Source organism: Syzygium oleosum, unplaced genomic scaffold, assembly GCF_021117445.2.
Source record: "Syzygium oleosum isolate NSW1041296 unplaced genomic scaffold, Sole_v2.1 Sole_v2.05, whole genome shotgun sequence".
NCBI lineage: Eukaryota > Viridiplantae > Streptophyta > Magnoliopsida > Myrtales > Myrtaceae > Syzygium > Syzygium oleosum.
In genome coordinates this window covers 6,391,188-6,408,713 of record NW_026607489.1, presented here as the reverse complement: position 1 = coordinate 6,408,713, position 17,526 = coordinate 6,391,188, and the positions used below count along the sequence as shown (strand labels likewise).

Here is a 17,526-nt window from a genome sequence, read left to right as displayed (position 1 = left end):
CCGGCGTCGGGCGAGGGCAGCCCTCGCCGGCGTCGGGCGAGGGCGACCCTCGCCGCGTCGGGCGGGGCGACCCTCAGCCGGCGTCGGGCGAGGGCGACCCTCGCCGGCGTCGGGCGAGGTCGGCCTCGCCAAATCGGCGAGGACTCGGCCTCGCCGTCCGGGCGAGGCTCGACCTCGCCGGCCTCGGGCAAGGCCGGTCTCGCCTGCGCAGGCAAGGTCGGCCTCGCCCGGCAGGCGGGCCGGTCTCGCCTGCAACGGCAAGGCCGGCCTCGCCCGGATCTGGCGAGGCTCGACCTTGCCGGCGTCGGGGGAGGCCGATCTCGCCCTGCAACGGCAAGGCCGACCTCGCCCAACGCCGGCGAGGTCGAGCCTCGCCAGATCTGGCGGGGCCGAGCCCTCGTCGGCGTCGGGCGAGGGCCGCCCTCGCCTGAGGCCGGCGGAGGAAGAGAAGAAAAAAAAAAGAAAAGGAAAAGAAAAAAAACAGAAAAGGAAAAAATAATTAAAAAAAATAAAAATTTTACTGTTCCGGTGCCGGAATAGTAACATTCTCGCCGGCCGGCAGGTATTTTGGCCGGCCGGCGACCCAGGCCCTTATTTGAGACTTTTTGAGCACTTCGAGTCCTTATTTGAGACTGATTGGGCACTTCAGGCCCTTATTTGACACTATGTTCACTTTGGGCCCTCTTTTGAGAATTTGACCCCACTTGGGGTCATTAATTGAAATTTTCCCTATCTCATATCTACTTTGTTTTTTTTCCCAACCCCTTTTCAACTTTTCTAGGAAAAGATTAATTTATAGTTTTCGTTTTCAAATCGATTTTCAAATTTTCGCAACGGACACGTACTAGTAAAAAAGTTGAAAGGGTTAAATGGATGGGTATGACTTTTTTCCTGATCAAATGTCATATATGTCAGTATCAAATAAAATGCATTAAAACGAGTTAGATAGGTAAAAAAGGACCGGCCTATTTTGAACCTGACCCAGTCCACCCATTTACCACCTAAGCCGTAAAGTAAAGAAAAAGCATGGACTTCAAATTGAATTAAGGTCAAGTTTTGGAGAATCGTGAAAGAAAAGGAAGGTTTGATCTTGTTCGACAATGTAATATACGTAGGAGAGATGTCTCTTCCCTCTTTCAAGATCCTTCAAATCAAGGTATAGTTGTAAAGGGAAAAATTTGCCTACTCAAACTGAAAACATGAAATGGTCTCCATTGACAGGGGTTCTTGCCTCAGGGTTTGTACGCGATTCCTATCGCAACGGAGGATCCCCATGATGTGCGAGTAATAGCAAGCAGAGGGCGTGCAAGGAGGAGCGGAAACTACTAGGGGGCTCAAGTCCCAGGGGACCGGTGAGGAGTGCCGGAGTGTGGCGTTTCCGAGAGGTGAGAGCGGGTCGCCTTCGAAGTGGCCTCTGCAGCAGTCTATGTGTGTCACATCGACGGACCGTATGCCGCTGTATGTCGTGGAGACATTGGGTCAGGATAAGTGGCACTTGTCATGGACACGAGCCAGCATCAAGTCCTCTAGAAAGGATTAGAGGGTAGATCAAGCCTGACATTCCGGGTAATACATACTCCATCGAGTCAAAACCCTCTAGAACATCCCGATAAACAAGGTTTAGGATATTGTCGCTAATCTAAAGTTAACCGGGTCATGAAAGGGGCCTTGCAATTTGAAGCTAATATGTAACAAATCTCAAGGTCAGTGCCCTTGTTAACACAGTTCGAAAAACCATGCTTGGTCAATGCCCAGATTAAATCTTGCATAGGTCACGATCGCTCAGTCATGCACACCAGAAGTTCTCTTGTGTGGAAGAGTGTAGTGCTTCGTGTGTAGACGACCACCATGGACGACTTTTCATAGAGAAAGGGACAACTTTTCATAGAGAAAGGTCGATGGATTTTCGTAAAGCTAGACACGCTTGTAGTGCTTCATGTGAAGAAGACTCGCACGGAGAACTTTGCGAGGAGAAGGGTCGTGAGGTGAATCAAGTTTCGAAATAGAATTGAGCTCGGAGATAACGCATAAGCCAAATTGAATTATTAAAACTAATCTCCCCGGGTTGATTGTTATCAGATGCCAACATGGGAATTAGGAAAATGTTATCTAAAGCAAAAAAAATAAACTCCAAAGATTTAAAGTAGTAAGTTGTGACGAAAAATGGTTGGATGCCGCCACATTACGAAAGGTAACAGAAAAAATCCCTTACTAAATGAGAGACACCGTATCGAGTCCATATCAAATGAGCTAATCTTGTATGAATCATCAAATTAATCATTTAGGGTGGCTTGCTCCATATGGATGGGCCAGATTGTTGCGGATAGTCTCGAAGCAAAACCCCTCTTTAGGAAGCATGTGATTTATGGATGGACTAGATCTATACCAAAAAAATTAAGGGCAGTGAATGATCATTGGGGCTAGAGGACTTGGATAAATCGTAGCTCCTAAACAGGCTTCTGGGATGGTGGAGAAGGCGTGAATTGACTGGACCACACATCACATAAAAGAAGTATCACTAGACAATATAGGCTAACACTAGATTGCGAAACCTAACAAGCTTCTAGAATTACACAGGAGACATGAATCAATCGGAACACACATCTAATAAGAGGAGATCAACGGGCGATACAGGCTGAAACTGACTAGAATGCACATTAGTTCTTCAATTGGAAAGTTTGTAAAATCCCAAAGTCTCACGCATCGGAGGATAGAGCCCCGTCAAATGATATATAAGTAAAGTCCAACCCCAAACAATCATTGCCTTATGAAATTACTCATAGTACTTCTCTTCAAGGGCTCGGCCCACGAGAATAGGCCAAGTCATTTCAAGTGTTATCGCATTTTTGCATCGCCAACCAAACATATAAATGCTTAAAGTGCTTGTTGTTGAAATTCCCACGTTATCTACTTCAAATCTCTTCCGCACACCACTTGCTTTCCGACACTTATCATGTTACCTAGCTACCTGGAAGTTGATCTCAGACAGCGATATCGTCACCGACACCATCTATCTGAAAGCCTGGCATATCCATGGATTTGCAATCAGTAGGGATCTCTTCTTGATCTTCTTGTTACTGTCTGTTCCCCTCTTTAGCCTGTTATTTTCACGTTGAAGGGTCTGTATAAACCAATCACTTCAACTATCCATGTTGGTAGATCTAGATCCCTTCTTTCACATTACGTTACTACATTCATAGCCAGTACAAACCAGAAGAAACGAGAACTAGGGTAAAGAAACTCCCGCTTCCAATGCATAAAAAGATCTACTTCTTTTCCTACAAGAGCTATCGAACATGCTCACCGCGCACATTGCCATAAACATCTCACATATATGAGCACATATCGACATTTAGGCCCACATTTGATTATTTCACCACCACAAATTGGTTAGGGTCTAACACATATCAAATTGTGACACGGTATCGGATGCACTCCCTCTCGCTGAAACAGTATCTTTTTTAAGCCCCGTACCTGGCTCTACCCTCTTATTGCTTTACATCCCGAGGATTCCGAGGTCCGAATGGGCCTTAGGATGTAGCCTTTTAACGTCACGCTAAGGACTTAGTAAACCCATATAGTATTTTGTCTTAATTATCTCCAGTTTTTACTCTTTATAAGCTGGGTAAAGCTCCATAAAGTCACCTTACATAATTATCCATGTTGGCTGCGATGAAATGGTTAAAATGATTTGGCCCAATAATAAGTACAAGTCCAGTTCCTTAGATCCATTTGTATGCAAATCATTACACATGTCAGGCCCATCTTTTCTTGATGAGGTGAAACGTCCATCCTTGCTAGAGTGCCATTCATTTTGCTAAAACTACAACAAGAACTTCGTGGCCACTTCTTTAAGTAATTGACCGAGACGTCTGTGTAGCCTTCAATGCACCGATTGACCCCCTCTTGTGTATCAAAATACTTTGAAAGTGAAATCATTTTAAATTTAGTATGCTTAATGATTGCACCGAGTATACTGTTCACATGACCGGATAGAATATTCGGATATAACAAGTTCGTTGTGATGTACGTTTTTGTACATTTGGTGGGCCGTTAGGGATGAATAAAAAGGGGAAGATCGTGAAAGTAGACTTTGTATCACCGTCCGTATTCAACTCAGGTCATAGGTATGTAAACGGAGCCTTTCATGGTTCAAGAATGCCGAATCTCATCTCATCTCAATCGTTATTTGCAGGGACTATTCGGCGGAGGTTCATTGGCTTGGACAAGGCATTTAGTACATGTGACTATTCTTAGATTGAGGGGAAATACGTTCGAGGGTCTGGACTCGTTTTTTATAGGTCAATAGACTCCTTATGTGAAAAGACCCCCGATTCAAGTAGTCATTTATTTTAATTTATTTCAAGAATCGGGTTTGTTATCGATGAAAGATTTAGTCCCTGAACTAATTTTCGGTCACAATATTGATTCAGTGTAGGAGATCAACATATGGCATCATGTTGCTACTTGAGTATTAGAGGATGCAAATTACGGTGTAGAATCTTGAAATTTAAAAAAAGCGAAATCTATAGTATGAAACCAGATGCTGCAAAGTGCAACTACAAAGAAACTTGAGGATGATTTATGTAAAATATCGCCATGCACTGTCCTTTTGAGAAAAGTGGAGACAAATTTCGTTAATAAAATTTGCTCATGTGCCATGCACTGTCCTTTTGTAGAAAATTTGTTCTTCTGTAAGAAAATTTCGAATTTTCTCTGTTCTCAATTGAAGAAAACTTATTTTAATCATCTTCTTATTTTTATGCATATAAATGATGTCCACGCTTCTATTTAATTTAGCCTGTGTGTTGACTGGTGTACCTAACTTCAGTAACTTGTAAGCTATCAATTAAAGACATGATTAAAGACTTTTTCCAACCGATATCAATTAAAGTAAAGTTCTTGTTGGCAAATCGCAATTTAAAGAGCATAGGAAAAACAACGGCCCTTAAATTAATCAAATGATATATATGTATTTATACATACATGTCGGCATAACAATTCTTATCAAAATAGACCCATCAAACGAGTAGGTTAGGTTGGATTTGGATTGAGTGGAAAATGGTCCGGCTCAAATTAAATTATATAAATCTATTAACTCGTACCCGACCTAACCCATATCCAACATATATCCGACCTATATTACTAAAAACACTTCAATATTTAACCCAATATAGGAAAACACATACCCAAACTGAGGTGAGAGCACGGAGTGAGCGAGCATCAGATCGAGTAAAAGCGAGAGAGAGTCATAGAATTGGGTTTGGTGTTAGGAAATTCTGAATCCATTTTACACCCATATTATTTTGGACTTTATCATTTTAGACTCATTTACAGAATAAAACTAACCAGTATAACAACTCGGCCCATCAAACATTGGTTAAAAAAATGGATCTATGACCCATTTTGATTTTTGACAAGCCTCCGTAAAATTAGGGCGTTGCACATATAATGCTAAGATTCGTGTTCATTCAAATCACGTCAAATCCTATCCTTTTCGACATTAATCTCGCCTATCATTTGTCACCGCAACACACAATAATGCCAAAGTGGCCCCCTCGTGAAGTTGGTGTCGCAGTGATTTCCAACCACCAATCTTTTTCTCGGGCATTTCTATTCGAGTTACGCAAAAGATAGAGCGGACGTCTCTTTCACGCGTGTCGAGCGAAATTGAATCCTTTACAAAGCGCTCGTCAAATCAGCTCCCTCGTTCGCTAATCGGAAAGGCACCCGCAAATTGGAACTCTCGAACACGAACCCCAGGACGCGACGCACGAAAAACATAGGAAATAGCTAAAAACAAGCATGCTACGACACGATACGCTTCAAGCCAATTTATTTCCCAATAAAAATAATCGGGCCGTCCTGAACACAAATCCGTACTGCTTGTCCCTTGCAAACACGATCTCAAATCATGCGTTAGCGGAATTGATTGGCGATCGAATGGAGTGGGAGATTTCGTGGGGGGATTTCTGTCCACGCAAATTAAACTTCGAGATGGTGCCCAATCCCCGACCTTTGGAAGCGGACCACAAAGGCCTAATCCCAACTTTGCACCAGTTGAAGGCGCCTAGTGGCGGTCGTGCACTCTCAATAATTGCGAAGATAAATAAGGGGTTAAATTGAGGTTACTTTTCGACTTTTTCGCATTAATCATTCACCAAAAGTGGATGACAAATCTTCGGTTGAAGATACGATGATGCTGCCGGCCGTGGCCTATGAGGGGATGAAGGGGGTGCACGACATCGTGGAAACGGCGCCATGTTCTGTGAATGTGGCTGTCTCTTTCACGAAAGCCATGATCCACGCACAGTGCGAAAGGCCACCAACGGAGACATGAATTGGCGATTCATTGAGAAGTCCCTTCGACCAAAGACCAATTTCGAGAAATTCTTTTCGGACTTTTTCAAACTCGGGTGGACCGGAAAAACTAGTGAAAGGCGTTTTTCCAGAGACAAATTACAACGGGCTTGGATCAAGAAAGACGACTTCCCCTTCCCGCGAAAAGGAAACTAGTTTCCCCGATTTCTTATTGCGCATCTAAGTTCCAGCAACGAGTTCTATGCTTGTTTCATATCTCTCGTCAATTGTTTCTCTTTTTTCTTTCATATATCTTGTCTACCGTCTCTTGAATATACTTTACTAATAATGTTCTTCATCTTCTACGTTCCACCAAAAAACGCTACCACAACATAATATTTTACATATATGATTTCATAATTCTTAATTTCTAACCATCGGTGATACAAAAGAGGGGGAGGGACAAGGGGCGGGAATCACAGAGACATGAGGAAAAAAAAAAAGAGGGGAAAAGAGAAAGGGAGAGCGGATGACGTCATGGGTGACGTCACGTTGGCAGCGATGTGGGAGGGGCGTTCGATTGGGCGAAACTGACTACGAGATGCACGGTCGGGGGCCGTGCGTACGACATGCGCTCTCCCCCACGTCTGTCGTTTCCTCTGCAAAGCTGACCGGCTTCTTTTGCCTCCTCCTTCTTTGGCGTTCGTTGCCTAAAGAAAAGGACGTGGAAGTAATGCACATGGACTTCTCTCCGGTGATTCAATCTTTCGTTGTTGGATTGAGATATAACATACTCCTAGCGACACAGCAACAATGAATTGAAAAATACGTTTGGCCATTTGATAAGGAAAATCTCATCCTATCGGGAACTATTGATGTGGATGCCGGTCATCTTACGTGACACACGGTCGTGCTGACTTTGACAATATTGTAATTTAAAAGAAAATCGACTTCTTAAAAAAAATTCTTTCTTTAACTTTTTCCTTCTTTTCCCGCCGATCACCGAGCCTCGGCAACTGGCCACAGGCGAGGGCCGACCTTGCCATCCTCAAGCAAGGTCGAGCCTCGCCGCGATCTGATGAGCGCCTCGCCATATCTGGCAAGCTCGACCTCGCTTGGGCCAGTCAACAAGGCCTAGTGTATCATGTTTTTCTTGCACTTTGTCGTCCAGGCATCTCGAGCACGGCCTAGATGGACTCGGGCCACGGCACCATAGTCCCAGGCCTGGCCTCAATGGATCGAGGACCTGGCCCTGCTGCCAAGGGCCCGAGAACAAGCATTGGGATTTCTGTGCCTAAGCGCAGAATCACATATTTGGAAAATGGTTTTTTATTTTTGTAAAGAGAAATTATTTTTCTGAATTTAAGCTTTGAAAAATATTTTCCGTTGATTCGTTTTTCTAAACGAATCAAATGCCAAAAAATGAGAAAAATATTTTATGTGAAACAAGCAGAGCCTAAGAGATTTCTTGTTTTCCTTCTTAAGCAAAATGCCCCCCCATCCCCTTTTCGACGGGTTTCGCTATGAGGAGTACTTTTATGCTATCATCAAGAGAGGTAATCCGGTGGTAAAAGGGTCACGCTATCTTCTACGAGGCAACAAAAATTCGAGTCGCGTCACGAGGGAATATCCAATCCACCCGTGCCTTCTTGCTATCTCGTCCACAAGGACTTCTCGACTTCTAACACGCTAGAGAAAAAGCTACAATAACGGGCTTGTACATTTATAGGACGACCGAGTACTTATATCTCGGAATCGAACATGTCGTGGCGGCTCTACCAGGGACCGAGCTAGAACAAAAATGCCGAGGGGGGCAACTATCACCCACTAACAAATAAATTCGCAAACTAGCTTACGTAAGTGTATTGTGTCTTCAATATAGACTTTATTTTTCTTCTTGCATAGTATTTAATTTGTTTTATATTCCTGAACAACAAATTTTTGAGAAAAGCATCGATATGAAAAACCCACCAGGGATTGCTGTGCTAGTCTCCCCCAAGGAATAGTCGAGGTGCGTGCAAGCTAGCCCGAACACCTCGGTTACCAAAAAAAAAAAAAAAACCCACCAGAATATGGATTGAACGGTTTTCAGATTTTCAGCATAAGCGAGCGCAAATTTCTCCTCTCTCTTCTTGTACGTAGTTAGTCATGGCCACGGTTTGGAACCGGCCGGCTCCGAACCGTGGCCATGTATGGACCGGCCGGTTCCGAGCTGGTTCCGATCCGCTTCCGATTCCTGCCGGTTCCGGTTATCCTTTTTTTTTTGCCCATTGCCAAGGCAGCTTGCAAAGGCTGCCCTAGCAACGGGCCGCAGCAGGGCCTGTAGACATGCAGCCCTGCTGCAGGTTTTCTGTTTTTTTTTTTAAATTTTTAAATTTTTTTTTTGGAATCAGGCTCGGAACCGCCGGTTCCTGGCCGGTTCCAAAATTGCTGGAACCGGAACCGGGCCCGTAGGCGATGGGCCAGTTCCGATTCCGAACCGCGGGCCCGTTCAACGGGCCGGGTCCGAATTTGACCGGGCCGGTTGGCCACGACTATACGTAGTTATACTCCCCTGCAATAAATTTAATTTTCGAATAAAAATCAAGCCGGAATATAATATTTTTTAAAATTTTCCCGGTAGATTATTAATTAATTTATTCGAATAATTGATCATACAAGACCGCCGGGGCGATGGGTCCATCTGGTTCCGTGCCAAACACGTGGAGAGGAGATCGACCGTACAGCTGGACGCCACCCCCGAACAACCATCAAATCGATCCGACGTTCATTTAAAAGGGGGTCGAAATGAGCAATTCCTCTTAATTCGGGGACTACGATTGCAAATGGCCCTCTGGAAATTATCTCATAACTGAGGTCACGAGCCCCACCAATTTACAACAACAAGCCGCGTGCGTGGCGTCCTCCTATTGGCCCAGCCATTACTATCCGGGACCCGCTTGATGTCCCGAAATAATTACCAAATGTGCCAAATAATTTAACATGTACGCGCCTAATTAGTTGGTCCATCCGAGGATGCACGGCTGGCGTTTGCGTTTGCGTTTGACTTTTTTTTTTTTTTTTTAATCTGAACTTGTAAATTCGGCTGGTTTACTCCACAACTCTTCTTATCTTTTTGTTTTTCGGCGTGAACTTCCTTTTTCTTATCTTTTTGTTTTTCGGCGTGCTTTTATTTCCCTTGCTTCAGATCCCATGTTAAGATGATGGTTTCGTCACGTTAATTTTTTGGGATTGATGCTACAAAAGATCCTAATTTCTAAATCGGTATGCCTGCGCCACAATTACCCCAAATTACTTTTCGTATAGCGAAAAATTATATACTGAAGCACTCTCGACATGTTTCTCCAAATTTATTTTGAAAAACAAATCTCTCACCACTATTCATAACAATCTTTTGAGTTTCTCGATAATCGCCATCAACATTATTTTGCTAACGGGCGCCTCGCGGGCATTTATTAATCAACCAATATCCAAGGAAATTCTACCCAAAAAAAACAAAGGGAGAGGAAATTGCCTTATTTAGATATGAACCCCGTCATTTTCAAATTCGGATTTTCTTCGACGGCAGCCAGCATCAGGTGCACGCGGGGTTTCGATGATTCGTTTCTTATTCGGGCGTTACCGAATCTTCGTGACACGTCCAGAAAATTGGAAGGTAATTAAACTAAGTATTCTTTATATTAAATATGATATATAATGATCTTATTTTTCTAAACGTTTATTATGGTAATACAAGATGGGAAGCTCACAACCGTGTGGCATGCGCGTACGTCTTTTACCGAATAAAACCTTCGCTACTTCTTCCTTCTTCCTCCACCACCACCACCACCACCACCACCATCACGGCATCACCACCACCACATTCTCTCTCTCTCTCTCTCTCTCTCTCTCTCTCTCTCTCTCTCTCTCTCTCTCTCTATATATATATATATATATATATATCTCTCTCTCTCTGTGTCTCAGACGTGGTTGCCCTTCTCTGTGGTCTGCGTGATTCCGGCGTTGGACTCTGTCCAGTTGCTTCTGCAGCGAGAACTCTCCCGGTGTTGTGGCGGCCATCAATCTGGCAAACTTCAGCTTCGCAAGGTACGGTTCTTATACCCCGGAGTCCAATCTCGGCTTCTCGGATTCAAGAATGGATGTTGCGGAATCGAGGGTGTGTTGGGTTTTTGTTTTTTGGGTGGGGAACGTGTCCCGCTGGTTTCTTAAAATTCGACATCGGGCATTCGTCGGTTTTTTCTTGGGGAGTCGCGCTGTCCCGAGCAAGAATCCGAGCCCATGGCCGGTTCTTGACGGTTAAGGGACGGAACTGCTTATGTATGACCCCCTAAGATTCTGGGTCGGCTTCTTTTCTGGAAGCTGTGTTGGTATGGAAAAGATGGATTTGGCTCAATTGCGGACGATCGAGCCCCGCATGCTCTGCTTCTTCTTCTTCTTCTTTTCTTTTGAATTTTGTTCACTGGGTTGTAGAAGTACGTCTTTATGTGCTTTCGTCTGTCTTAATGGTGCCTATGCAGGGAGGGTTCGGGGGAAACATTGAGCGAAGCTTCTGGGGAGAAGCTGCTGCGATTACAACTCTGGCCTACGCTGTAGTGGTGTCTTCTGGAGCCAGAGCAGGGGTCGGTCCTTCGCGTTCTGGGCTTCAGTCCTACGTCGACTTTGCTCGCTTTCTGGTCTGGTGCCTCCCCATTGATTATGGTTAACGTTTGATTGGATCTCGTCTCTGATGTGATCTCGACGAAAGAGCATCCGATTGAAAGAGTTCCGCAGAGGAAAGACGGCGGAGATGTGACCACTGACCATCGTTTGGATAGAGGAAAGAGTTCGTCTATCATTCGGTTAAACTTTGAAGAGGAGGATACACGACTTCACTAGCTTCCCTTTTTAGCTCGGTCGCGCCTTCAAGATATTGTTTGTAGTAGTGGGTGATGGCTAAGTTCAACTGCTTTTCCATGTTCGTGGGGAGGAAGAAGAAGGTGAGACTTTAGCTAATTGTTCATTAAAAATTGATTTGATCTCTGAGGTTTCTTTTGCCTTTCTTAGATATCTGCTAACTTTACCCTTTTGATTCATTGTGTATAGGTTGATGAGGAAACGACCCTCGGCAAGGACAAGGCAGTACAAGTGACCTTTGAACATCCCGTGAAACCATATAAGGCTGATGAGTTGAAATCGACGACTTTCAGTGTGTCAGTTCCTTTCGGTATCGACGAAAAATCTAAATACAATGTTAAGATCGTGAGTGATGAGAGGCCTGTCGTGGTTGATTCAGCTGAGGTAGCATATGAGGGGGAAGACGAGCACGAAGAGCACGTCTCCATCAAGAGGGACTTCTCTGATTCTGATCTCCAATCGCATGAAGCAAATAATTTGGTCGGAGAAGAATATCAGTCAAGCAAGGGAAAGATGATATCTGGTGATCTTTTTGATGCCGATTTGGACACTCCAGAGATTAAATCTGAAAATTTTGTGGAAAGAGATAATGACATGATTCAAGGTGGACATGTTAGTGATCCAGGGATGACGAAGGTAGAGTTCTGGGGTTCGCCGATGCTTAAGCGCTCTTGTTCTGGTCTAGAAACGAGGGAGGTGATGAGAACGCTAGCAGATCAATTGCCTCCATCCAAATCTCAGTCATTCGAAGAGCTGCAGGATTTATCGCGCGGCATGAGGGAGGATATTAATCCAGGTAGCCCAGTGTCGGTGATGACACGCTTCAGTGCTGATAAAGTGATGTTGAAAAAGCATTCGTCTAGCCAGGTTCTTCCTTCGAGAAGTAGGAGATTGTGGTGGAAGTTGTTCCTCTGGAGCCACAGAAACATGCAAAAGCCTCAGAATACAAAACCAAAGCCAATTCCTGCTTTGACCACTATCAACCAGCAAGGAGGTTACTCTTCCGACACTATTGAGCCTAACAGGGCATTCAAGTTTGGCAAGATGGAATCACCAGGATCATTCACAGGGGAATACATAAACCAAGTTGAATATGATGATAAGAACGAGAAAAAGGGCTGGGATGGTTTCAGAGGCTCTTCTGGCCTATGGCCTCAGAACCAATGGGTCGCCTTCCCTGCAGAATCTTCATCATTCAAAAGAGTAGATGACTGGGTGAAGGATCTATGCATCGATCCCTCCATTGCGGTTGATGATGCTGAGAACAGTGATAAGGCTATCATTTACCCGCCTTCGCCCGAGAGTATCAGATCTCCGACAAGGAGCGCCATGCCATTGCATAAGCGTCAGGATATTAATCTCTCTGAAGAGATGCTGCACGCGAATAGCGTCATCCAGACTCTCAATTCCTCCTCCACCGTGGCTCACATATCCGGAATGGGGTTGAGAGTCATTCCCACCATGTCTCTTTTCTCCAGTCTCAAATCCGTCAACTTATCGGGCAACTGCATAGGTAAGATGTCTATTAAGAACGACCTTTTCCAGAGATAGCATCTATGTGCTTATCCAGTGATTATCTCTTTTGCAGTTCGCATTCCCCCCGGTTCGCTGCCCAAGGGGCTTCATGTACTCGACTTATCGAGAAATAAAATCAATGCCATTGAAGGGCTTAGGGAACTGACCAGATTGCATATACTTGACCTCAGCTACAACCGTATCTCTCGAATTGGACATGGTAATTAGCTTTGCCCTTTGCTCATGTGATACAATGAAAGAGTTATCCAATCTTTTAAAACTCTTGATGACAACGCTTGGTTGACATGACTCTAATTGGAATTTGAATTTCCATCGGTTGCTAGGGCTCTCGAACTGTACGCTTGTCAAGGAGCTCTATCTCGCCGGGAACAAGATCAGCGATGTCGAGGGTCTTCACAGGCTGTTGAAGTTAACGGTCTTGGACCTCAGTTTCAACAAAATAACAACCACAAAAGCTCTCGGTCAGCTCGTGGCTAACTACAATTCATTGCAAGCTCTGAACCTCTTGGGAAATCCAATTCACAGCAACATCAGCAATGATCAACTCCGCAAGGCGGTTTGTAGTCTCCTTCCGAAGCTTGTCTATCTCAACAAGCAGCCCATTAAGCAACAGAGGGCGCGAGATGTACTCACTGATAGCGTAGCAAAAGCTGCACTGGGGGGCAGTAGCCGGGGTTCATATAGGAAAGCGGCAAAGAGATCGAGCCAGGGTGGATCGCTCTCCTCCAGAGTCAACAAGAGCAGCGCCGGTGCCGGGCATAAGAGCAAGAGCAAGTCAAAGAGCCATTCTCGCCACCATTCGGCTCTCAAAAATGCATGATCTGCACTCGTTTCAACCTCACATTGATCATTTCCCTCTCTGAGGTAGATTGACTTTTGTTTCTGAAACTGAGCTTTCGAGGTCGCCATGTTCTCGAATTGCTGCCCTGGTTCAAGAAAAACTCGTTCTGGCTAACCTTGCGCTCGAATGTTCCGGCTGTCTGTTTCGGCCACCCTTTAGTTATTGTCGGAGACTGATTTCTCCGGTCTTTTATGTCGATGGTGATTGATGTTTATCCTAGTTTTTTGGAATGTCAAATGTAATTTTGGTACTTCCTTGCGTCGAGAATAATAACATGAGGTTCGGTACAATTACAGTGTATGGCGTCGTTTAGTATGCCAATTTTTGTATGCATTGCTCGGTTGAAAAGACATGATTTTTACTAGATGTGACCCTGGAACGTTGATGCGTACATTGTTTCTGGTCATTCAAAGACTTGCACATCATAACCCATATATTTCAAAGGGAATCAACAACGTAAAAAACAAATTAAAGAAGAAGAAGTTGAAATGGAAAATGAAGAACCAAAAGAGAAGAACATCCGACCTGCCGGATTCGAACCAGCGACCTAAGGATAAGCTGTGGATCACACTACAGTCCTCCGCTCTACCAACTGAGCTAAGGTCGGATTTGTTGATCGATTGACGCTATAATTTAATATAATGTCAAATATAACTTAAAATTCTCATTCGGTTCCGGAGCACCATTTCGTAGCTGAACCGGACGATCTGACCTCCTGTCAATAGGGACAAGGACCAACGATGGTGTGGAAAATCCGAGTAAGAAAGCCTTTTGATTTATGTTGCAAAACTCTGGAATATGAGGAGAACAGGGGGGAAAAGAGAAAACGAAAGATGGTTTCTCATTCTCAGCTATCTCTCGTTCCTTACAGTGAAATCCCGACACCATGGAAGAGCGCATTATTTGGAAACTCTAAAGAGCAATCAGATTAGAGCCTCGCTAATCGATCATGCCTTGATCGAATCGCGTTCTACGGCTTGAGTCGCATCGGGTGATCAAAAGGGAAAATGTAGATCTAATTCCATCGTATGGAGGCTCATAACAACGGACCGGAAGAAAAGGGAAGAAGGCAAATTTGGAAAAGGAACTTCTTCCCTTCGAATCGGGGAAGAAAAAGAAAGGGAGTGGATTGGGGTGAGAGAGGCTCGAACTCTCGACCTCAGGATAACTCAGAAGCTATGAGACCTACGCGCTAGCCAACTGCGCCACCACCCCGCTCTTGTTGTCTTGTTCTGCAATAAAAAAGAAGTAGATGTAGACCCTCTATCCACACATTTTTCGCACACAACAACGTCGTCATCCTTACGTGACACTCGTAAGATGATGACGTGGCTTTTGCAGAATCAGCAAAGCCCCTAAGGTGCCTCGGTGCCTCTTCCATCTCAACCGTCGATCCGCGATAGGCAGGTTAAGATTTCCCGAGGCGCGTGGGATCTCGTCCTGAGCGGGGGTCGCTGCCTGTCTCCTGTTCAACTATCTCCTCGGGTTAATCGCGCATGACGAGGTGTTATCATTCTTGGGAATGCTTGTCGACTACGATTCCAAAGACCCGTGCGTTCCACATATGAGCTACGATGCTGGGAAAAGCTACATACATGGTAATGAAAGGTGGGGACTTCTGGGCACCGTTTCTCTTTCCCATTTCGCGCATGTGGTCCTTGGAAGAAAAAACATAACAATGAGTCATTCGTTCGTTCGTTCATTCATTGGAGTGGAAGGCACGTCATTATTTGGTGGCCTAGAGTTATAAGCCATTTTCGCTATGAACTTTTACTACATCCAATTTGACAATGGTTTAGCGACCAACGTCGAATGTGGCGAAGTCCCGATGACCCTTGTCATTAGTTGGTGGCTTAGAGTTAAGCGAATCGCGCTGCGCGCCATGTGTTTATCTCGCTTTAAAGTACAGATTATCGCGTAAGATCACACCACAGATGAAATGAATCGAACCCAACATCTTTCCTCGGTTTTCATGCGCGAAAGATTGCTCGAAAGAATGACCGAGAAAGCGATCAAAGCCAATTTGGTGGCAGCAAGCACAAGGAAACTGCGAGAAAGCGAAAGCTAAAAACTCTAATCATCACGTCAACAACGAATATCATGATCTTCCTCACGAGGAAGAAGGAAGGACATAAGGAAAAAAAGAAAAGGGGGGCCGAAGCGCATGCACGGAGGCAGGCATCCGACTACCGAAAGTAGGTGGAGTCTTGAGGAACGGACACGAGAGAGAGAGAGAGAGATATCATATCTCCTTCTGTATGTAGTAGCAGGGGGGGAGAAAAAGCACAAGTTGACGACGACCCAGAAGAAGGTCTTTCTGCAAGCAAGGCAGCTTTTAAAAATGGGGGACGATAAAGGGAGGAACACACACGCTGGCTGGCGTGGACATTGGTTGGTGGGGTTTCTGCAGTGGTGGATGGATAATAAGAGATAGTGGGGTTGGTCAGTCAGTCCTAGTGGTGGTGCCCCTGCCAAACCAAAACAGAGAGAGAGAGAGAGAGAGAGAGAGAGAGAGAGAGAGAGAGAGAGAGAGAGAGAGAGAGAGAGAGAGAGAGAGATGTGTGTGTGTGTAGTGTAATGTAATGCAATGATATGTTTTATGTTGTGAAGGTTGGAGTGTGCGTTGTTGCAGTGAAAAGGAGGAAGGGGGAGAAGATGGAAAGACAGCTCATAGTTCGAGGGCAAGCGATACGACCCCCCACGTGGAAGACGACTGAAATCTCCTGCAACTTCACGGACTCGCACATTGCCCGTGAATATGAAAACCATTCGAGGGAGAGAGAGGGACAGAGAGAGAGAGAGAGAGAGTCGTCCTTCATAGCTGTCTCTCGTCGTCCCTAACGCTGGCTGGCAGCTACCACCGAGCTTGCCCACCACTCTTTCCATGCAGATTCTTTTTAGAGCCAATAGACAGAACGTTAGGGGAAGGTTATTGCTAAATGAAAGTGTATTTGAACCGTTAATCATGTGGGTGCAGGCGTTACCGATGATTTTCACGCATCTGATCGACACGGTTTATAATTCATGCAATGTTCTTTTCGTAAAATTTCCACGAGCTCGAGGCGTTAATTTGGCTTGAATGTTAAGTTCGAGCTAAGCCACGTAATTGGGAAAAGCGATGCGAGTACAAGAATCTAATGTCTAATTGTTAAGTGAGGAGTCCCTCTCGGAGCATTTCTTGACAAAGTCCAATACATAAAGTACAGATAAGCATTTAGTCCCGCGTCGCCGAGTTATTTGAGTGTGGATGACAAGTCGAGTTGCGTATATCCCCACGAAATTTTCGAAAAGAGAGTACTCAGAGAATCTATGTTTTACGCTACTTTTTTTTTTGCTCCCGATTCGAGAATTTACATGAAAAATATCGTAAGGATGAAAACGTAACTACGACAAAATCTATTCGATATTTGACCTAGCGACATAAGTTTTAAGTACAAAAAGGCACTATACTATTTTAGTTGGATCAACAAGGACTATGGGACTTGTAACTATTGTTTTAATATTCTTGCTCATTGCACGTCACACGGTAATGGATGCAGATGTCCAGAAAATAAAGGTACACGACACGGGATTAAATGCTGTTACTTCATGTGATTTTTCTCGTGAATTGAGTTTGATCATGTTAGACACTATTAGGGAAAAGTGTCAAAAAAAAATTCTAAACCAATTGTAATTGTACCAATCCAATTCTAAACCTTTCGATTGTGTCAATATTTTTTTTTTTGGGTCTGTGATTGTGCCAATATAATTATAATATTTTTCACGTTTTGTCAATTGAGTTCATCTTGCCAATTTTGACAAGAAATCGCTAACATGGATGCCGGTCATCCTAAGTGGCACAACCGACGTTGACGTGAATGCTTTTAAATAATATTTTTAAATATTGTATAATTTTGTCTAATTTTGTCTAATTTTTTCTTTCTTTTTTTCATTGCATTATGGCCGGTGGATGAGGG

General features: G+C 44.4%; 1 protein-coding gene and 2 non-coding genes across 3 annotated transcripts; 1 reads left to right on the top strand and 2 right to left on the bottom strand.

Moving 5' to 3' along the window:
• The first annotated feature begins 10,219 nt into the window (after positions 1-10,219).
• LOC115676402 (uncharacterized) lies at positions 10,220-13,639 on the top strand. The gene is made up of 5 exons (XM_030599304.2): positions 10,220-10,386; positions 10,818-11,276; positions 11,383-12,706; positions 12,782-12,928; positions 13,053-13,639. The coding sequence occupies exons 2-5, from the start codon at positions 11,229-11,231 to the stop codon at positions 13,547-13,549; spliced, it is 2,016 nt and encodes a 671-aa protein (XP_030455164.1). The 5' UTR covers positions 10,220-10,386; positions 10,818-11,228; the 3' UTR covers positions 13,550-13,639.
• A 450-nt stretch (positions 13,640-14,089) lies between these two features.
• On the bottom strand, positions 14,090-14,177 carry TRNAY-GUA (transfer RNA tyrosine (anticodon GUA)). The gene is given in 2 exon segments: positions 14,090-14,125; positions 14,141-14,177. It is a non-coding gene; the product is annotated as a tRNA-Tyr (tRNA).
• Positions 14,178-14,700: 523 nt separating this feature from the next.
• TRNAM-CAU (transfer RNA methionine (anticodon CAU)) lies at positions 14,701-14,785 on the bottom strand. The gene is given in 2 exon segments: positions 14,701-14,736; positions 14,748-14,785. It is a non-coding gene; the product is annotated as a tRNA-Met (tRNA).
• Positions 14,786-17,526: the final 2,741 nt, after the last annotated feature.